The sequence below is a fragment of the Triplophysa rosa genome, linkage group LG11, assembly GCF_024868665.1.
Source record: "Triplophysa rosa linkage group LG11, Trosa_1v2, whole genome shotgun sequence".
NCBI classification, from domain to species: Eukaryota; Metazoa; Chordata; class Actinopteri; order Cypriniformes; family Nemacheilidae; genus Triplophysa; species Triplophysa rosa.
Genome location: NC_079900.1, coordinates 21,095,148 through 21,118,018, shown reverse-complemented (window position 1 = coordinate 21,118,018; position 22,871 = coordinate 21,095,148). Strand labels below are relative to the sequence as shown.

General features: G+C 38.1%; 2 protein-coding genes across 2 annotated transcripts; one reads left to right on the top strand and one right to left on the bottom strand.

Annotated features, from left to right (window-relative positions):
- Window positions 1–72: 72 nt before the first annotated feature.
- cdr2a (cerebellar degeneration-related protein 2a) lies at window positions 73–8,728 on the top strand. Its single transcript, XM_057346391.1, has 5 exons — window positions 73–303; window positions 1,239–1,351; window positions 3,536–3,684; window positions 3,762–3,929; window positions 5,571–8,728. Exons 1-5 carry the CDS (start codon window positions 222–224, stop codon window positions 6,379–6,381), a joined length of 1,323 nt encoding a protein of 440 aa, XP_057202374.1. The 5' UTR covers window positions 73–221; the 3' UTR covers window positions 6,382–8,728.
- A 1,791-nt stretch (window positions 8,729–10,519) lies between these two features.
- On the bottom strand, window positions 10,520–22,006 carry sdr42e2 (short chain dehydrogenase/reductase family 42E, member 2). Its single transcript, XM_057346716.1, has 11 exons — window positions 21,650–22,006; window positions 19,587–19,682; window positions 18,528–18,585; window positions 17,916–18,034; window positions 16,947–17,022; window positions 15,652–15,734; window positions 15,291–15,428; window positions 15,157–15,222; window positions 15,008–15,071; window positions 14,850–14,923; window positions 10,520–11,232 (listed from the first exon to the last, which is right to left on the bottom strand). Exons 1-11 carry the CDS (start codon window positions 22,004–22,006, stop codon window positions 11,005–11,007), a joined length of 1,359 nt encoding a protein of 452 aa, XP_057202699.1. The 3' UTR covers window positions 10,520–11,004.
- Window positions 22,007–22,871: the final 865 nt, after the last annotated feature.

The following is a 22,871-nucleotide window of genomic DNA, read 5'->3' as shown; positions in this document are numbered from 1 at the left end:
AGCCCCACCCCTTCTTCCTTATTGGTCAAAGAGGAGATCCATTCTTGTTGTTATCGCCTCGACTGCCCATCATTGAGTCTGCCACGTTGCTGTAGACACCGGCGCGCATCGCAGCTGAACGCCCAGCTTATCCGCCAGAGAAAGACAAATGTCTTAAAATAACCGGATAAAGGAAACAGAAGCTTGAATTGTGTCGGCCTGGAGCTTTAAGTGGAGTAAAGATGCTGACGGACGTGATAGTAGAAGAGGGATTTGATCACAATGAAGAGGAGCTGTGGTACAGTAGGAAGGATTTGGAGCACGGTGAGATTCATTAAGACAGCTACTCAAGTTATATTCGTGCTTAAATGATAGTAGATGCGCGTACATTTCTATTACAAATGTAGATTTAAACTGATCAACCTTAACCATAAGGGTGATGCTTTCTTAAAAGTGACATTTTTGAAGGTCGGGTGAAATCGTTGACAGCCTTGCGTTATCTTAACGTTATCTTAAGTGTACTAAATGAGAAATGTGCAAATAAAAGGTAATGGACAAGGTAATGCAGTAACGTTTGAGCTGTCTATATGAAGGTCACGCCCATATAAAACCTTTAAATGCGCACTCTGACGTCATTCACTGACGCGATACTGCTGAAACGTTAGATGTTTTAATAAAACACACTGGAACAACACAAAGGATGTATTGTTCTAAACATGACGTGCAGTATCACTTTATACTAAATATGTTTTGTTAATTTGGCACCTTAAATCACACGACTCTATAGAGAGTTGGGTAAAGGAAATTAATGTTTTATTTATTTTTATTTTTTCCATTGGTATAGTTTTCTTTTAATGCTGTTTTTTCTCCAATTTTCTTGTTTTATTTTGTTACAGTTTCTTGGCTTACTGACAGAGTAAAATAAGAACAATGGCTTTATTATAGTAAATGTGCAGTTTTCATAAGGGTAGTTATATTTTACATTACTGTTTGTAGCGTACACTCTTGGAATTAAACCTATGACTGCAGCATCATGCTCTTCTAGTCAGTTAGTTCTAGTCTTCTAGTTAGTTTGTAGTTGTTTTGACCTAAGCCATTGTGAGAAACTCTGTTGTCCATATGACTCACTCTCTTGAAGACTGTGTTTGGGTGTGTGTGGTTCTGCATGAGCATTCCTACCAAAGTCGTCAGGATGTCATCATGCACCCACGACTTCTCAATGTTTACTCTTCGGTCTTCTCTGTGTCCGTTTGACACAGATCTGCATTTGGCTGCTGAGCTGGGCAAGACTCTGTTGGACAGGAATCATGAGCTGGAGCAGGGCCTTAAGCAGATGTACTCCACCAATCACGAGCAGCTGCAGGAGATTGAGGTGACACTTCAAGTTCCCCTCATACTGTACCTCCCAAAATCCACATCTGTGTTGTTCAGCTCTTTCCCATTCCACTGTAATGTTGCATCAACTTTCTATGGGAAAAGATAGCGTGTTCTGCGATACTGCTGTGTGAACGTATTATTATTATTATTATGCATCTTTAAAAAATATGATATTATGAAATAGTCACACTTCAGGACCATTAACATAAATTCTTGAAGCAAAACAAAAGCGACTAGTGGTAAGAAGAAATACCAGGACCTCAAATATACACTTTCCCTTATACACGAATACACACTATAACCTATTTATTATTAAGAATATCCATGTTATGCATGTATAAGCTAATGATGATGAAATCATCAGAAATGTGGCTGTTAGTATTAGTGTAACTTGCTTCATGCGCTCGTATGAACTCCGCTAATCTTTCCCTTGGCTGGAAATGCGTAGACACTCAAGATTTCCTGTTTGATCCTCTTTGCTCCCTGTGGTTACGACACTGTACAGCAGACCTAGTGCTATTTCTAAGACTGTAACCCTGTCTGGCATGAGCCTAATCTTCAGATAAGAAGTTAACAGCATTTATGGAGTTCTGTTTGCCTAATGAAGTAGGAGTTAAAGCTTGGGTAAGATACTGTAAACAATATAGAAGTGTTTTTAATATTTGTAAAGTTAGATTGTGGGAAACTTAGTTAAATGGGTAGTTCACCTAAAAATGAAAATTCTGTCATCATTTACTCATTTACTTGTATACATTTCTTTGTTCTGTTGGAACACAAAGAAATATATTTGGAAGACAGTTAGCAATTTTCACTTCTGGGACATCATCCACTATAGTATACAAAAAATATTGTATATTTTGTTCTGTTGAACGCAAAATGTGATATTTTGAAGAATTTAGGGAAAACAAAAAGTTCTGGGGCACCATTGACTGCCATTAAATTGTTCCTACTATTTTTTCCCAGACTAACATTCTTCCAAATAGCTTTCTCTGTGTTTATCAGAACAAAGTCATTTATACAGGTATGAAATTACATGAGGGTGAGTAATGATGACCGAATTTTCATTATTAGGTGAACTCTCCCTTTAAGTGTGGAATAGGTGTCTCTTTAGTTGTTTCTTAAAGTATATATAACGTGTATACAAGACATTTCATCTCAAAGTGAGATATAAAAATGAATTGTCACCTCACCTGTGTCAGCTCTTTTCCATGATGCCACATTTGCTCGATCCCAGCTTGTTAACTGCTTTGCATGTTATGATATGCAAATAAATGTAAATGAATGTACTAAAAAATAAATGTACTAAGAGAAAATGGTAATATACAAACACTTAATATTGTTTATTTAATTTCATTGTGTCCTGCACCTCTGCTTTTGTTTTTCTATAGTAGTCCGAATTGATAATGGCATTTTGTCAATTGCAGCATAAAGTCACACTTCCGCTGCTTGTACTTAAACCTTGTTTACCAAAGAACAGAGTTACGTTGGCACAGTTGTATTTGGTTGTGAAATCTTGTAATTCGGAGCTGCACACAATTTCACAAAACATCAATTAAATTGATAGTTCACTGACTCAAAAAATAAATATGTTGTCATGCATTTACGCACTCTCGTGTCATTATAAACCTGTATGGCTTTCTTTCTTCTGCAGAACACAAATGAAGATATTGTGATGAATGTTAGTTACCTAACAACATTGACCCCGATTGATTTCTATTATATGGACACAAAACCACTGAGACATTTCTCAAAATATCTTCTTTTGTGTTTCACAGAATTAAGTCATATACAAGATATGATGGTAAATAAATGACAGAATTTTTATTTTTGGGTGAACTATCCCTTAAGCTTCTCTAGTATCATGGCATTGTCAAATATACTGTAAAACCCAGCTAGCACAGGTACGTCTGTAAGACATCTGCTAAAGATCTGGAAAACATCTGCTACGTAAAAACATCTGTTTTTGAGCAGTTTTACATCCATTCTAAATCATTGACATCTTCTAGACATCTCTATGACATCTGACACATAAAAATCATTGCAATATTCATAATGTGACTTTCTTTTCTATTGTCCACATTAGTGGAAGCATAGTCCTAAATGTATATGATGATTAATGTGTTAGTAATCTATATGATCACATTTAAGTAATGCATTGTGTGTGTATTGCCTCTCTCAGTACTTGACCAAGCAGGTTGACCTCCTGAGGCGGATGAATGACCAACATGCCAAAGTTTATGAGCAGCTGGACCTGGCAGCACGAGATCTGGAGAAGAGCAACCAGAGGCTGGCTCAGGACAACCGCACGGCCCAGCACAGGATCCAGAGGTACGTTCAGTTCTCCCTGCACCAGAACACTGACCTGAAACATGATCTGAAACATGCATCTCTTTATTTATCTGCAGTTTGACTGAGACCATAGATGGATTGCAGGCTCATATGGAGAACCTTCAGAAGCAGGTGGCTGAACTGAAGACGTCCCAGTCCAGGAGAGACCTCGCAGATGCTCGCCGCAGCATCAGTTCACAGAGCATGTCCTGCCTGAAAGAAATATATGATCTCCAACAAGACAAGTGAGTCTGGGGCTAAAGAATTTCAGTATCATTCACATTCATTCACTCAAGCACTCATACTCTTTTGTTTCTTAATACAGTATAACATGGGAAACATTGTCTCTCTTCTCTCTTTGTATACATTTGCATACATTATTACAAAATGATGATGTTCAGAGATCTTCATTACAAAGTGAACTATGAAGGTTCGGGTTTAGTTATTTTAGCAGATAAAATAACTCTGCTTCACGTCATGCCCCCTTAGATGTTATAAAATCACTGTAAACCATGGCTTCTTGGGTTATTGATTTATTAAAGTAATGCTGTTCTAATTGAAGTTGATTTCGCATTGTGACATGGCTGACCCATCTGATCTGTGCACTCGTTCCACATGGGGTGTTTAAACATGCTGACTGGGCATATTAAGGGCTTTCAATGCCAGACATCATAATCTGGTTTGACCCATAATCCAATTATCTCTAATCTAATCCATCTCTGTTGAAGGGGCTGGCATGAAACTAGAAGTAAACATTGTGCAACCGACCTTGTGATGCAAAAATCAACAGTTTCCTTCTGATATATGTATTACAAATATTGTAACATTTAAAAAAATAACACTACCATTTTTTTCTGAGGTCTGTTTAACATGTTGGCTTGACATCATGTTAAAATGTGTTATCATCATACTAAAACAGGCTAGCTTCATTCTTAAAGCATCATGTTAAAACTTGTTAGCTTCATGCTAAACGTCTTGGCATCCTGTCAAAATGTGTTAGCTTAATGCTAATGGTGTTGGCATTGTCTTAAAATGTGTTAGCATCGTTTGAAAACGTGTTATTAGCGTTATATATAAGGACATAGGCCTACCCAGCTAGCCCACATATGTCTGTAAGACATCTGCTAAAGATCTGGAAAACATCTGCTGTGTAAAAACAGCTGCTAAACATCTTAGAAAGAGCAGATTTACATCCATTCTAAATCATAAACATCTTACAGACATCTTATAGATGTCTTTATGATGTCTGACAGCAGGAGTCTACGAGACATATTGCATATGAGCAAAGTATGTATTGCAGATGTAAATGCAGACATCCAATAGACGTCTCGTCTGCCAGATCTTTGTGTGCCATCAGGGTAATTTGGCATGTTTGCATTGTGCTAAAATGTGCTAACATAATGCTAAATCATGTTAAACTTGTTAATATCATGTTAGAAAATGTCACATATTAAGCTTTTTCTAATGTTAAACTTTTCAGGCCAGGCTTTGTGGAGCCTACATAAAGTTTGTCCTCAAACTTTACTGTGTAGTTATAATTATTTTTTATGGACATTTTCCCACCCTCTTTGTTTTATTTCTGACGTGTTTTATTTCTTTAAGATATGAAGAAATATCTTAAAGAATATTCATAAACTCTGCAGATATGAAATATGTTGGTTTTACTGCACCTACACACAGATTATGGCTTTGCTGTTCAGTATAGTTTAGTAGTTCAATATACTGTTCCTTCGATAGCAGCCTTGCAACGTGCAACTAAAATGGTCCAGTTACAAGAAATTAGTTTTTTGAATGTTATTTGAATCACATTGAATGTTAGCCAGACTTCTGAAGAACCGTTTTGTGTTATAAATCAACACATAACTTAATATCTCATTGTCTTATAGATACCTGAGCTGTGAGAATCTTCGTGAGAAGAAGTCCTGGCCTGCGCTGGATGACAGACACTTTGAGGAGGACAACTCCACCCTGCAACACACCCTTCACACCCTAAAGGCTCAGCTGGCAAACGAACGTGCCCGTCGAGTGGATGCTGAGCGAGAGACGGAGCTGACGGTGCAGGAGAACAGCACGCTGGAGCAACGTTTGAACCTGCTGGAGGGAGCACGACGGCGACAGGCGGAGCTGGAGGCCGAGGTGGAGGAGTTACGCCAGCTGTGGCGCTCCGAGTCATCCAGCGCGAGACCAACAGACACTCTGATGCCCGACAACGTTTTCTTTGCTGCCGATGAAAGGGTGGGGCAAGAGGAAGAGGAGGAGCCAGAGGCGGAGTCTCCTCATGGGAGGCAGCGCTGCAGCAGTGAAAGCCACGTCCGAAGGGCTCGAGCCGAGGATATCCGGCGCGGGCACGAGCGCACGTGTATCCGGCGGGCCCAAGTGGTGAAGCAGCGTGGGATCTCGTTGCTGAACGAAGTGGATGCGCAGTACAGCGCGCTCCAGGTGAAGTACGATGAGCTGCTACGCCGCTGCCAGCAGGGGGCAGACAGCCTCAGCCACAAGGCCGTGCAAACGCCCACCGCTCACGTGCAACGCCGCAGGAGTCTGCTGACAAACGCCACCACAACCACAGAGCCGATCTGCCTGGCAGATGAGCTTCATCAGCCTGAATACAAAGCCCTGTTTAAAGAGATCTTCACTTGCATTCAGAAAACCAAAGAGGACCTGAGTGAGAACAGGGCTGTGAGTGAGGCGCAGTGAGTTTGACGCTCTCCTGCAGTATTAAATGTTTCAATGTAGTGATATGGGCTTTTGCACTTCGAGATGATGGACATGTCGAGAAAATGGACTGGACAGAATAAGACATTCAGAGTGTGGATTGCACTATATCACCTGTGCCTATACACAACATGCAACACCAAACAAAACGTAACGTAACGTAAACTTAGGTATAAATGTGTTGTTTTGTAGTTTTTAAAGCAATTCCAGAGGACCTCGAGAATATTAGCCATACATGCCATCTGAAAACATCTGTGCTGTGGGTTTACAATGACCAGTTCTCTGTAGAAGGACAAGACTCATAACACACTGAGAGTAGACTAAATTATTATTTTTACTAACAGTTTCGGCACTAACTTAATGGAAATTATATGTCTGAATATCACAGAACATGTCTGGGTATTTGCAGTATTTGTTGTGCTGCCTTTAACCAAATGTAAACAGAGAATAATTGTCAAACGATTAAAATTGACTGTATTACAGTAGTGAGAAAAGTAAAATATTCATTAGGATACATTATGATAATGTGAATGTTGGGGGGGACGGTGTGTTAAACTATCATGAAAACAACATCAGAGTCCCAAAAAATGGCCTTTATTGTCTTTATGCAAAATATTCTGCCATTCGTTTTGGGATTAAATATTACCTAGACATTGTTCTTGTGAGATCAAGTCGATTAAAAAGAAAAAAGGACTGTATGTTGTTTGTTGCCAGTAGTGTAGGAATATATTAAGAAATCACACAAGCTAAATGAAGGACGTTCGTCCGTCACATACTGCACGTGATTTCCAGGACATTACTAAACTGTGGTTTCTTGTATTTGAGCAATACTGGTTCAATACTTTTCTAAATTGTCAGATTAGGAGTCTTACCTCAACGCATTGATGTGCTAAAATATAATCTGAATGCTCGACTTTGTCGTGACTTTGTGTGTGTATAGTTCGTATAGAGCAAATCATAGTTTAATGTTTGTTTGAGCAGCGAGGTCGAATCGCTCGCGCAGGTTCTCGCACTTTTGTTTTGATGTTCGTTTACACACCGCTGTGAAACTATGCACTTTAGGTCAGTTTTGTTTTGTTTTTTATTTATTTTTATTTTTCCATTTCGTGATGTAGAAATTTTATTTATTTTATGTTTTCATTTATTTTCATACACTGTGTTCAAAATGTGTTTAGGTCAACACTAACGTTACTAATGTTTGATGAAGGACGACAGGTTCATTTGATGAGAAATGATTATAGATGATGATTATATTGACTGAATTGGTTCATAGGGTTTTGTAAAGCTGTTTAACAGATGGTGCTATCTAAATGTTACACCAGCACATGGTAAAGCGTTTTCACAATGTTTCCTGTTAAGTAATTCTCTGGTTTATGTAGTTTAACAACTATACCTTATTATTGTCGGTTTTTGAAAGCTGTATTTCATAATCCGAACCATGTGCTACTTAATACTTAAAACCAGGATCAACAATGCCATTTTGCAATATTTTTAAGATGTTAAATGCCATTGGCCTGAGTTAGATGGCATTATAAGCGGATATTGACTTTATTCGATGTACTGTGTAGATTATTAGGAGAGTGAATGTTGTGCAGGACAGAAAGCAAGAAGGGGGTTTTGAACACAGATTTGTCATCTGAATATGTTACAAGCAAAGAAAAAATGATCATAGCTAATGTTCATTTCAGTTTGTCCTGAAAAAGTTCGTTTTTAGTTTAAACGTTGTAGAAATATATTTTGTTGTGTTTTGCATTTTTGAACGCGTTGCTTCATTTCAGTATTTAAGAAGACAGCCGTCCATAAACGACAGAGCTGCGTTTATCATAAATCCTGTTTAAACCTGCAGAATGATATGCTTGGCCAGCGTTGTGTTGTAGGGCTTCAGCGTGCATGATCAGATGTCAGCTAATGTACGATAGAAATATTGAAATCCAACTCTTGTGCTTCAAAAGAAGTATACTTAAGCAGTGTTCATTCCAAAGTTTTTCTTCGATCATCAATATTTTCCAAATAAGAACAATCACTTCTTTGCAATGACCACATCTATTTATATTTCTTTGAGAATGTACAGAATGGGCACGGTTATTTCATCCGTCCAGAATTGCCACATTCAAACCTTGAGTAAATTTCTACATTATTTATTATTGTCATTGACTGCAGATGATAGAGAAAGAATGCAGATCTGATCATTACTGGTGCTGAATTTATAAGGATTTTCTCTAGAACGAACAGAGATTAGATCATTGCTATTTTAAAATCAGTGATCTGTGTAATAGCATGACTAACATTTCGGTTAAAAAAATAGCCAGTAAATAAAATTACGAATGAATCAATGATGTTGTGTCTTTTATTAATGATGAGATAAATGGGTCAGTTAAAATGTTATCAATCAGTTTTAGATTATTTGTTTTGTTTATCTTATTTTAGTGTGCTGTATTCTAAATGCATGAATAGTACGATAACTTTCAATGGCCAATGCACAACCGAATAATGCCTGACATAGTAGGCTGCATGTACACAACTCACTTGGTTCAACATTTTTTCAGCGTTTCATAGAAGTGAATGTTGAACCAAGCTCAGTGGAGCAAGGTGAACGGAGAAAAATAAACTCAGTTATATTTGCATTGACACTGTTGCTCACTTAAAGTAAACTCGGATCTTGGTCTGTCTTAGGCCTAGTCCACACGTACATACGTATTTTTATAAACAGAGTTTTTCCTTCCTCGTTTAAAAAAACCCTGCATCCACACGAAAACGCAAAAACACGCTGTAAAGCGCTGTCAAATGCACGCCAAACCAACAGGTGGCGATATAACCCTAACCATAAAGCCGTGTTGGCCAATCAGAAGCCTGGAATCTGACGTCCGACAAAGGAGATAGCGCATGCATTCTAACGTCATACGCCAAATCCTTGGTGTTTCGAGTCTGACGTCATCACCCAAATGTGTTTTTTCGTCAATTTTAACAATCATAGGTAGTTTAGATGGTTAGAGTAAGGTTAGGGTTAGGGTAAAGGTTTCGTAAGACTTGAAACACCAAAGATTTAGTTAAAACCAACAAGCCACGCCCACGGATCTGACTCGAAACACCAAGGATTTAGTGAGAGCCGTTTCTATAAGCAATAAGCTTATTGCTTATATAAAACGGTTATTCCATATGCTTAGCAAGGTTTCATAAAATAAAGTAAATAAAGTGATATTTAGGCTATGTGGTGTGGTCAGCCGTTATATATTGGGGTATTTTATTACGGCTTAGAAATCCGTCTACTTAGACTTTGATTCACGACCTTTCATGCCTTATTGGTTTATTTGGTAATAGCTGGTGCCCTCTAGTGGTACCTCATGTTAAAACGTTAAAGGCATAGTTCACCCAAAAATGAAAATTCTGTCATCATTTACTCAGCCTCATGTAATTTCATACCTGTATGAATGTTCTGGGACAACATTGACCACCATATAGGAAAAATGTAATGATAGTCAAAGGTGCCCCAGAACTGTTTGTTTTCCTAAATTTTTAGAACAACTGACCAAAAAAAAAATACAATAAAATCCTACTATGGTAGTGGATGATGTCCCAGAACTGTAAATTGCTAACATTCTTCCAAATATATTCCTCTGTCTTCATCAGAACAAAGAAATTTACACAGGTTTGAAACAATATGAGGGTGAGTAAATGATGACAGAATTTTCATTTTTGGGTGAAGTATCACTTTAAATCTCTATAGATCATTTTTCAATAGATAAACATTACAATGAAAAACATATGTTAACTGAAAAACAGTGTTTTTGATGTTTTAAAATTATTAAATACGTATATGAAGTGTAATCAGGTAGTCTACACTTTCAGCATATACTGTAAATCATGTAATTGACATTTACTTAATGCTTCAAATGCAAAAATACAGACGCCATTGAATAAATGGTAGGATAAATAAAACATGTTTCATTTCAACATTTTTTTACAATTGAATCATTTTATTTTAATATTTGACTAGTTGCCTAGTAAGCTCAAGATCAAGTACAAAATGATCAAGGCATATTTCCCACACTGTTTTTTTTTACTAAATATACATACTGAAGAATTGTTTTTCTGGGTTTTTTACAGAGCAAAAATTACCTTACATATAGTTTGAACAATTTCATATATGAAAAATGTCACACATATTCAGTTTTGAATGAATTCATTGAAACAGTATGTGATATTTGAACTAATTCACAGAAATAGACAGCACTTACAAACTCTAACACTGAAGTTTAAATCAAACAGCTCTCATGTCTTAATGCACTCAACACGGACCTACTGTATGTGTTGCTTAACAAGAAAAGATCATGAGTTTGGTAATGACACAACGTTTAAGAAATAATAAATAAGCAAATAAAAGTGTTCACAATGTTCCTTAATTTATATTATCACTAAAACCATCACAAATATCCTGTGAGTATTCATCGTATCGTCCAGCCCTGGTTGAAACCCGCAAGGGTTAAAGTATAAACCATCACCACTGTGATCCCAGATATCTCCAGAAGAATTAAGACTGCATTACGTGTACTGTAAGATCACAGCATCTGCTAAAGAAGGCTGTCATGATGAGGTTTGAGGTGCAGGTCACTCCCACACAGCAGAGCAGAGCATCAGGACGATGAATCCCAACACAAGCAGCAGGAGCAGACGGAGGAGGTATTGTGTGTTAGTAAGAGACGAGGTGGGACGGGGGGGCCGGGTCCGCAGGTACTGATCCACAGAGTCGGTCAGGCTGTACTTCTTAGGACAGAAGCCCAGGTCTCGCCGTGCCTTCTCGATTTTAAAGGTGTGACTGACCGCAATGTTTCTCACCTGAGGGAGATACAGACATGCAGGTGACCACTGTTCAGTTACTTTAGTGTCAAGAGCTTTTAAAGAAACTTGACTTTCTATCATTTCTAAAGCACAAAACCCAGAATGTTGGGACGGATAGTTTCAGTCACTATTCACTTGTCATTGTGATTCTCCGATGCAATGGAAGTGAATGGTGACTCCGGGGTGTCAGTCTATAAACATCTGCTATTTGTTTTCTTAGAAAAAATACTATTTACATCTATGAGGCAAGTGAATTTGGCTGAACTGTTTCTTTAAGAGGTCACTCGGTTCAGTCACCTTGAAGCTGGACACATCGCTGAGAGATGGACATTAGGATCAGATTCTGAAGGCTACACATTTACTAATGGCTTTAATGACCTCCTTTTACCTGGCATTACTTTTATATAAAGCTGCTCTGTACCCTGTGCTCTCCTGGCACGCTCAAATGCCCCCACGGTCTCTCTCCCCTTACCAGCCTACAGATTGGGTATCTAGATGGAAAACCTCCACTGGGCAGGAGCCAGGACAGGTCCTGTCTTACACCCTCACCCAACACACCGGTGTCTACACCAGGACCAAAGGAAAACCACAGCAGACTAGCTCATGAATATTAATTTAATGACATAAATTTCACCCAGTGCATACAACTCACCTACACATATATTTACAATCAATGAAAAAGCATGCGGTTATTATTGTGTTATTATTAGTGTTTTGATTACAAGAATATTTTACATAACTAAATGCGCTAAATAAAGCGCTAGTAGAATACAACAGTTTTTTGTAAATATTTGTGACTTCATCATCAGTTCTGGGGCAATTTAGTGTGGCGAATTTTTGACAAGGACTATGTTGTTTTTCTCGAAAACTGATCTGTGTTCACCTTCATGCTGACACTTCCAGATGCTTTGTTTAAGTGTTTAATAATGTGCTGTGAATCTATTTAACTGGATATATAAAAAAAAAAAAACATTTTGTGACCCAAAGAATATTGATAAAATATTCTTTGGGTCACTGTGACATGCAATAAAATGATATACTGTCCCTGCTAACGCAAGTATGTTTTTAGAAAGTTTTGCTTACATTCCCATTAAGAACTGTTTTATAAATGTCTTTAACATTTTCTTACATAACAATGTAATGCTTTTGTAACGTTTTAAAACATTTAGCAACGTTTTGATAACATTGAGAGAACTTTAAGAGCCACATTTCTGAAACCATTCCCTGTTAGCTGGGGTATCCAAGATCAACTTTTCACCCCATAAACACTGTCTCTTTAGTAGCTAGATAAACTACAGACAAATTGAATTAAAAAAATTACACTTTCTGAATATTTAATATTTATAAAATATATATATTTCCAGCAAACGTTGAATGATGACTCAAAATTAACAAAAACTTAAAAGACAAAAAAAGCATTAAAATATGCTAAAACAAGGTTTTTCTTAGTGTTTGACTGTCATTATCACTATTTTTCCAGTTTTCCAAATTCGTTAATATTTTACTTGGTAGAAATTGTGAGTTGGTGACCATCAGATATTGATAAAGAGAAAGATGGACCTTAAAGGTGCATTTTGAAAAAAACAACAACAATGCCGTAGCTTGATGACGCTGTGAAGGAGTGTGGAATTATGGGATCTGTTGTCTTCAACTCCACCGCTGATGGCCATCAATCAGACGGGAACGATTAATCATGTTAGCGGATGAGGGAAAGTAATAAAGTTTTATAAATGTTGCGAATAATTGTGGTCCATAAATAAATGACTGCTCGAAACAAGCTAGTGGCTTGCTAGACGCTAGATACTTCCGCATTTGTCCACGACACTGTTGTCATGCATTTTCTACGTCAGTAAAGGCGGTAACAAAGGGGAACGCAGATATGACGCCATTGACAGGCGACTGCACAGCCCCGTGTCACTGTTTAGAAAGGCGATTTTTAAGTACTTAGCTGAACAAATTGTAAGTACTCAGCTGAACAAAATATATAACACTGGCCTAGTGATTTTTGGATATTTTACTGCAAAATTGTTACAAACTGCACCTTTAAACTAGATTGCACTAAAACAATATAAAGTGCCCTCTAGTGGACAGAACAGGACAAAGCACAGCTGGTATTTGCATTTACATTTAGCAGATGCTTTTATCCAAAGCGACTTACAAATGAAATAAACAATAGAAGCAATTGGAACAACAAAAGGCATAAGTGCAGTAAAACTGGTCTCATATAGCCTACCACAGTATACAGAGCTACGTTTTTTTTTTAAGGATAGAAAGAGTAGAAAAGAAATAGAAGTCAGAACTGATTGGTCAGGTGCTGACGGAAGACATGTGATTTCAGACGGTTCTTAAAGATGGCCACAGAATCTGCTGATCTTGTAGCAGCGGGCAGATCATTCCATAAATGTGGAACCGATCCCGAGAAGGTACGTGAGAGTGATTTTTTTCCCTTTTTGGGATGGCACCACAAGACGTCGTTCGTTTGCAGAGCATCGGGATCTGGCGGGTATATAAGTCTGCATTAGCGAGTGAAGATAAGGTGGTGCCGAACCAGTGGTGGTCTTGTAGGCCAAGAGCAGAGACATTTGTAACATTGTAAATAATGTATAATACTTTAAACATATATTAAGTATCCCTGTAGCTCAGTTAGTTACGCATTTTGTTAGCAAGGCCACGAGTTGAATCCCAAGTGAACGCACATACTGATAAAAACATGTACCTCGAATGCACTTAAAGTCCCTTTGGATAAAATCATCCGCCAAATGCATGAATGTAAATATAAAGTAAATGTTAAATACAACAAACAGTGTACAATTCTCATCAAAAACTGTGATGCCATTGTGTGATTTTCTGCTTGTGTCTCTTCAGTGCCACTTCATCTGTCCATCTCAAGCCCAAAGATCTAGCAAGGAGCTTGTGCGTCATGTTTTATTCACAGAGCAATCATCAAACCTGCTGCCATCTGACCAGAATCACCCCTTTCGGCCGTATCTTGAGTTTCTCATGACTAATGCACGACGCAGCCCCAGTGTACACCTCTCCTGTCTCTTCCACAAGATCCGCTGTGACAAACAGCAGCTAAACACGTGAAGCGTGCCAATGGCATGTACATGTGATCTATCAGACCTTAAGCGTAAACCTCTTCCACATATACAAACTCTCGTCTGGATCTCTCGTTACATTAAGTGCACCAGTGCTTACGCTGCTATCCATGTTAAGGAGAATTAAAGGAGCTGTAACTAGACGGAGATGGAAACCTAAGCCGCAACACTACACAGGATATAGCTGTTGCCATGGCAACGACACCATGATCATATCACACACGCACACGTTACAGTACGAAAGAAATAAAAGCATATCATGCACATACATATGGCCAGAACTTTGTGTGAATGTGTGTTGCAGAGACGCATCATTTGCGTCCAAGTTGGTCAATTGCATGCAGGTCAAGTGATGTGACGCTCACATGCTTTCTTAACAGAAACAACTTCGAAAGCATCCTAAATTCTCTTTTAAATGTGAACTTTTAAGACTTTTATTTTTAGGATTGGTAAAACTTCATCATGCTTGGTTTAAACGGACATAAAACATTTAAAGGCCAAAGGAAACACGTTTACCTCATTTCTTGTTAACAGCAATGGGATTTCCACAATGGGACTCAGAGCCACATGCAGCCTCTCCATAAGGATCGCTGGAGAACACGAGAAAGGGAATTTAGCAGGATTTCACAATTCAGCCACGTATTCAACAAAATGACATTTTTATTTCGTTCCACCTGCTGAGTAAACCAGAGACACAGGAAGATGAATCAGTGGTCGCCCATAGCCCAGTCTTTCAAACTGCACACACACAAGTGGAGCGACTCTTACAAACACACAAAAGCTGATTTATAAGGATGGGTAAGTATGCTTCAATGTTACTCACCAGAGGTGTCAACCATTCGAAGACATTGACAGCCTCTCCGTCATTGATGAAGTAGGCCTGTCCGCTCTAAAAAACAACACACCAATCAAGTCCGTTGCTTTTAAAAGCATGTTTCTCTATTGTGCTGCACGTACCGCTACAAAGGATTTCTCTGCCGTGAGCCCTTCTGCTGCTAAAACATGAGCCGTCACCAGATTATCCACATGCACCCAGTTCATCTGGGCATTAGGGTTTCCAAAACAAAAGCTAAACAACCTCCTCTCCACGTTTACCTGTGCAAAGAGGAGAACGGAGTTACGGTGAGTTTTTGATATCGTTGTTTTAAATAATCACTGTATACAGAGTTTGATTATATTGCAAAGGCTTGTGCAGCAGACACGTGTTGATAAAGTCACAGGCCGTAACTGGAGCTTCTCACAGACTCCATTAATATTACACAACTGTCTCTGATCCGTCTCTACGTGTGTGTGTCTGTGAGGGACGACTTGTACTGACCATCACCCTGTGTAAATGTCTTCTCTCTTCGGGACCGTAGATACCAGAGGGACGCAGAACACACGTGTGAAGAACGCCACCGCCTACAACAACACCATAATATTAAATACAAAACAAACTGCCTGCGGTCTGCATTAATATTGTTTTTATAAACTAATGATGGAATGGCCAAATATTGTGTAAACAAGTGCACAGCGACTGACTGTGACTATCTAATGCACAGTGCACACAGAACTCAATGGTAAAGTTGGTTATGGTAAGTACATAACAGAATAAGCACGCATTGGAACATACTAACATGAAATGTAAGTGGTCAGTGTTGTGATATGTAACAGTAACCGTGTCTACACCGGACGCATCCAGTGTGGACAAAATTGAAAATTATAATGGGTTCTAATGCATTCTTTTGTTGCGTCGCATCGCGCCGCGCCCGGTGTAGACACGGTGTAAAACATATTGAAATACAAGTTTGTAAACAAATTTCCACCGTTTACATCCAAGAGTTGCACTTTCCTGGCATACCAATACATATACTATATGTGACCCTGAATCACAAAAACCAGTCTTAAGTAACACGGAAACCTTTTTAGTAAAAGCCAATAACACATTATATGGGTGAAAATGGTCTATTTTTCTTTTATGCCAAAAATCATGAGGATATTAAGTAAAGATCATGTTCCATGAAGATATTTTGTACATTACCGTAAATATATCAAATTTAGAAAACAAACTGTTCATTTTAATTGTTTTATATTAGTAATGTTTATATTTGTAATATAAAATAGAGAGATTTATCTTCATTGTTATTGCCATCACACCATAGGTCAAATTTGCATATTAGCCTGTCAACTACCCATCTAAACTTGGATAGACATATTTCCACACTACACGTGCTAATATATCTATAAATACCATTTTGTAAATATTATCATCTATGCATAATTTGTCAGTGACATCTGTACACGGGCTTAATAAACTTGAACTTGATCATTCAGTTGTTATTGAATCATCTGAAAAACATCATTTTTCAACAAGCCCCCATCCCTCCAGTGTTGAATTCATGCGGCAGCGCTTGGCTTCATTGTAAAGTCTGGCTCTAAATTTAGCCCCGTGTCAGCAGGTCTGCTTGGGTTGGGTTGCAGGCTTTGGTCATTACCATAGCAGCCATTACATCAGAACCTCATTAGCAATGAACACACATGATGTTAGCCGGGTACATGATACCACTTGCGCTTATTGCTATTGTACAAAATATCAGGGTCGACCTCAGAGACCAGCGAGTTTCCATTTCTCACCTTTTATTGATCTGCCGTCTGCGGCGAGCACCATGCGGTCAGCGATAGATTTGGTTCTTGAGTAATGATCTATGTGCTGGGACTGAGAAGCGAAGAATGAAAACAATCAGTCCAATAAAAAATGTATTTATACAGGTAAATTAGGTTTGGAACAACTTGGGGAGGGGGAGTAACTCATGACAAAAGGTCATAGGTTTGAATCCCAAGGAACACATGTACTGATTAAAATGCATACACTGTAAACCCGAATGTTCAAAGAAATTAAACAGTTTAAGTAGTGTAAACTTAATTTTATATAAAAAAATCCTAACTTAATGTTTTGAGTTCCTGTAACTAATTCTTACTTTTGAGTTAGTTTAACTTAATTTCAACAAGTTAATTCAAGATGATTTGTTGAGAATGAAATTCATTTCCCAGCATGCTTTGCGTGTGACTGCATTAGGAAAGTAAATTTTGAAATGAAGTGTTATTTTATGAGTTTTTAGAAAGGAAAAAGCCTTGTTTATGATGAATGTTCAATTATCTTGGATATTTAGAAGAGTTTGTTGTATTTTTGACTTTTGGGGTTACCATCGTTCAGAAGAGTGGTGCTTATGCTTAGGTTGTGGGAGGTGCAATAGCAGTCATGTGTGTGTTGCATCACTCTCTGTGAAGGCTGTTTGTTAATTGTTGATGTAGCTGAACTGTTTAGGTTGTCTTAAGACCTTTCATTTATTTAGCTGTAAATAAAAAAAGTTACTTTGCTAAATGTTCAAAATTAAAAGGAGTCAACAACAGTACAACAAACTCAAAACTAGTTTTGCTTACTTAAAATTGGGAACATCATCACTCACTTATTCGGGTTTACAGTGTACCTTTGGATAAAAGCGTCTGCCAAATGTAAATCTTAATAGGAAGGTCTTTTGATGACCAGCTTGAGCACATTAAAAACTGTCTGAATGCACAAAAAATCATCTGTGTCTTTCTCACCATGTCCAGTGGCACGCAGGGAACTGAATCTTCATCTCCGTCCTCAATGGGCCGGCCTGCAAACGTCACGTTCACTGTGCTGGTGTAGATCAGTCTAGAGATACCCTGCTCTGTACACACTAAAACACAAAGCTCACGAGAATACAGCCATGACATGTCTGCTGTACCTGTCTGCGTTTATGGGAATGTTGAAAGGAAAACATTCTCATAACATTGGATTAGTAAGAAATAAGAAATCTTTAAAGAATATTTTGCCTTAAAGGGATAGTTCACCCAAAAATGAAAATATTGTCATTTACACAACCCCAAGCTGTTCCGAACCTGTATAAGTTTCTTTGTTCTGCTGAACACAGAGAAAGTCATTTGTAAGAATGTCAAGTAACCAAACAGATATCATACCCCATTCACTGCTATAGGGACAATAAATATCATGGGAGTCAATGGGGGACAAGATCTGCTCGCTTACTGACATTCTTCAGAATATCTTCCTTTGTGTTTAGCAGAACAAAGACATTTACAAAGGTTTGGAACAATCTGAGGGTGAGTAAATGATGCTAGAATTTTCATTTTTGGGTGAACTGTCCTTTTAACAAACAAATGCTGGAAGCTCACCATTTATCACGTTGTTTGTGCCGCCAACGTTGACTGATTCAACCTGCTTCTTCCTCAGCTGTCAAACAAGAGTTTACATCTGCATTTCAATGTCATATGTAATGACGAACATAAATGAGGACGTGAGGATGTTAAATTCATGATGTCAAATTGTTATTAGTGAATAATGACATTGGTATTAAAGTCATTACAAGACTGACACAAATCCAGACCACATTATTTTTCAACAGACTTATTTGACCCTGGATCACAAAACCAGTCTTAAGAAGCAAGGAAACATTTTTAGTAAAAGCCAAAAATATTGTATGGGTCAAAATTATCTATTTTTCTTTTATGATAAAAATCACGAGCATATTAAGGAGAGATCATGGTCCATGAATATATTTTGTACATTTCCTTCCCTAAATTAAATATATAAAAACTTAATTTTTTGTGAGTGGATGGCAGTGCCTAACAACTTCAAAGGAGATTTTCTCAATATTTTCATTTTTTGCACCCTCGGATTCCAGAGTTTTAAACGGTTGTTTCTCCGCCAGATATTGTCCCACAAACCATACATCAATACAAAGCTTTTTTATAATAAAAAAAACTCGAAAAAAGTTTGAATTCGAACACACCCTAAAACACCTGTGTGTAATTTTCAACTCGATTTCAACTCGATGACTGTCATAAACTGGTTCAGGTGTGTTCCATTAGGCTTATCTCAAACGAATCATTGTATGTAAGAGTTACTTCCATCATTAGCAATTTTGCATACTTGAAATGAAACACCATATTTTTGGGAGAAAAAACGAAGACTTGCTAACACAACAGATGATGTACTCTGATTTCATAAAAATACAAAGAAATTGAACATCTCTAAATTAAAATACTCACATTCTGACCAGCTTGGTAATGCATGTACTCTTCTGTTCTGTTGTAAATATCTTTAAACGTATCGCTACTGACACTGTTAAGATATCATTGGAATAATAATATTCAGTGTGAAAAGTAGATTTTAACATGTGCTCTCGTAACATTATAATATTTAGGCAGCAATAAAGCACACGTGGATCTTACCTGTTCAGGTCCAGACATTCCGTAGGAAGCTGTGTGAAATATAACATCCACTTCTGCAGAGATCTTATACAAGGCATCGAAATCCCGAATATCATTCTTGAAATAAACACACAAAGTACTAAATCATAACAATGCCAATGTAATCAATACTGTGTTATCCCTAACTTATTAAACCCTAAAGATACACTTCTAATGTAAAATATCCAAATATGACTCTTAGAGGGACAGTTCACCCAACAATACAAATTCTTTGGGAGTCAATGGGGTCCAAGAACTGTTTGGTTACAAGCATTCTTCCAAATATCTTTCTCTGTGTTCATCAGAACAAAGAAATGTATACATATCTGGAACAACAAGAGAGTGAGTAATTAATGACGGAGTTTTCATTTTTGGGTGAACTGTCCCTTTAACATTATTCCTGTCTGGGACTGCAAGATAACTTTAAGGTAAACCGAAATAAAAGTTTACCATAAGCACACCTATGCGGTGCATTGGTTTTTTGTATCATAATCACTTTATTATTTAGGTGTAGCTCTAAACTGGTTTCGTTTTAGATTTTACATTGTTTTAGTTTTGCATGAACCTTCAAGTGGTACTGAATGAATGCACAGTACCAAAAATATAAATATAATATACAAGTTAATAAACATAAAATGCATAAAATCAAACATTTATCAAAATTACAATTTCAGAAAAAGTTAAAACTGCATTTTGTCAAGGTACAGTAGCCGTCACTGGGGTACCCTGAAGGGCACCTTTTTACCTCTACAGGTACAGAACATAAAACATTGTATTTTGACCTAAGTGTGCAGGTAAATGTTTTGTTTCTTTAACATTTAACTGTACCTTTAAGGTACACTCTTAAAAATAAAGGAGCTTCACGATGCCATAGAAGAACCTTTTTTTGTCTAAATGGTTCCATGAAGAACCCATCATTTAGGTTCCATCTAAAGAACCTTTCTGTTTCACAAAAATAAAGTTCTTATATTATAAGTTATAATTATACGTTTATAATTGGTTAACTTTATTGATCAATATATTTAGTAAAGTTGAATCATTTATAGCATTTATTGGTATATTAGGTATAATTATCGACACCCCACCCCGGCCATGTACACAACAGGGCCTGGTTGCATAAAGCACCTTAAGTGATTTCCCTGTACCAAAGACAACAGGAGAATAACTTAAGGTATATTTAATGGCACACTTAAGGGAAAATTACACTTAAGGTGCTTTATGCAACCCGTCACAGGTCCTTAGGGGTACAATTATGTACCCTAAAAGGGGACCACCCCAGTGACGGTAAAAGGTACAGTTTTCTAAAAACAATTACTGTGTAAGCTCTTTATACACCTCTGAAGACATAGCTACTGTATGTATATTATATTGCATTTCTATCAATAGATCATCCCAAAAATTACACGCTGGACCTTTAAGAAGCTTTAACCCAATACTCTTAAAAAAATGTGCTTCAAAAGGATCTTCGATGCCATAAAGAACCTTTAACATCTGAAGAACCTTTTTGTTTCACAAAAGGTTCTTTGTGGCGAAAAAGGTTCTTCAGATTATAAAAAGTAAGAAAGAGATGGTTCTTTAAAGAACCTTTGACTGAATGCTTCTTTGTGGAACCAAACATGCTTCTTCTACGGCATCGCTGTGAAGAACCCTTTAAGCACCTTTATTTTTAAGAGTGTATCATAAAACTCTCAAAAATGCGATCAGTTTAGCTAAACCTTCAGACACATTCATGTGTTCTAAATGAATAAATTGGCTTTAAGCACATGACATCACACAAGTACTATACTATACAGCTTCTGTTTTACATTTCAAATACACTTTCACAGCCTTTTCCTGTCGCCCAGAGGTTTCCCATTGACATGTGATCACGTCAGCGAAGAGTCATGAAAACTTGTGCTGTAACTTGAGGCCGCCGTCCTGCCTCGCCTTGCGTACTTTGCACCTGGCACCTGCTTCTGTTACAGCCGGCTACCTAAGAGCCCCTCAACAACGGATGCCCCCCAACTCAATTCAGCCAACATCTTCAATCACCAATATCACTTTACCTGATAGAAGGCAGCTCCATCCGGGATGTCCCAAGGTGGCTTGTGGAGATCCAACAGTATGACGGAGACCCCCTGACGGGCCAGAGCTTGACCCAGCCTGAATCCAAAGTATCCGGACCCTCCGGTGACCAGCACCCTTCCCGGCCCCCGGCGGTCCTGCTCGGGACCCTCCAGCCTGGCGGCGACCGAGCAGTTGGGACTGTTGCACAAGGCGCCCACGGCACCGTTGGCTCTGTGTCTGATCGGAGCAGCCGTGCCGTTATGTGCGTGGGTCTTCCAGTGGCAGCCAGCGGCCGAGTCCAGGAGACAGGCACAGGGCAGCTGCTCCACCTGACACAATGACCTGTTCTCCTTCATAATGCACGGCAGGGTTAAGATACCTCCACTCGTCCAGTCTGGGGATGATCAGAGAGAGAGCAGTGAGAGTCTAATGAATGAGATGCCGATGTGAAACAGATCTGCCTATAAGTGAGTGAATAAATGCATAATTCACTTCTTCATGTAAAGGGGCTGAGGCCAAACTTTCCTTACACACTGAGCAGTCGCTTTCAAAAAAACTGCTCGCTGCCCTGTGACACAAGGACACAAATGTCTCTCAATTTCCATTCTTTTTTAACTTTGACTTCCATTCACATTCACAGCCATAGAAGAACCATTTTTGGTTCCACAAAGAACCATCTCTTTCTTACTCTTTTATAACCTGAAGAACCTTTTTCACCACAAAGAACCTTTTGTGAAACAGAAAGGTTCTTCAGGTTATAAAAGAGTAAGAAAGAGATGGTTCTTTGTGGAACCAAAAATGGTTCTTCTATGGCGTCGAAGAACCTTTTGAAGCACCTTTTTTAAGAGTGGATGAAACAACCTGTCTGACTACTACTTAAAGGGATTTCTTTGTTTGGTTGAACACAGAGAAAGATATTTGGACGAATGCTTGTAACCAAACAGTTCTTGGACCCCATTGGCTACCATAGTGGGAAAAATGACAATGTGCCCCAGATCTGTTTGCTGTCCTACATACTTCAAAATATCTTCTTTTGTGTTCAACATAACAAAGAAATTTTCTGATTTTAAAATTTTCTGTTTGGCTATGAGCATTCTTCCAAATATCTTTCTCCGTGTTCATCAGAACAAAGAAATGTGAAACAACTTGAGAGTGAGTAATTCATGACAGAATTTTCATTTTAGGGGTGAACTGTTCCTTTAACACCATAACTAGATTAAA

What these genes read in the sequence shown, in the direction of transcription:
- cdr2a (XM_057346391.1), top strand. Translation starts at nt 222, where the DNA reads ATGCTGACGGACGTGATAGTAGAAGAGGGATTTGATCACAATGAAGAG. An exon ending in AGCAGCTGCAGGAGATTGAG is followed by an intron (nt 1,352 to 3,535) that starts GTGACACTTCAA and finishes TGCCTCTCTCAG; the next exon opens with TACTTGACCAAGCAGGTTGA. An exon ending in TATGATCTCCAACAAGACAA is followed by an intron (nt 3,930 to 5,570) that starts GTGAGTCTGGGG and finishes ATTGTCTTATAG; the next exon opens with ATACCTGAGCTGTGAGAATC.
- sdr42e2 (XM_057346716.1), bottom strand. Translation starts at nt 22,006, where the DNA reads ATGAAGGAGAACAGGTCATTGTGTCAGGTGGAGCAGCTGCCCTGTGCC. An exon ending in GACATTTACACAGGGTGATG is followed by an intron (nt 15,429 to 15,651) that starts GTCAGTACAAGT and finishes CTCTTTGCACAG; the next exon opens with GTAAACGTGGAGAGGAGGTT. An exon ending in TGCTGTTAACAAGAAATGAG is followed by an intron (nt 11,233 to 14,849) that starts GTAAACGTGTTT and finishes TATCTCCCTCAG; the next exon opens with GTGAGAAACATTGCGGTCAG.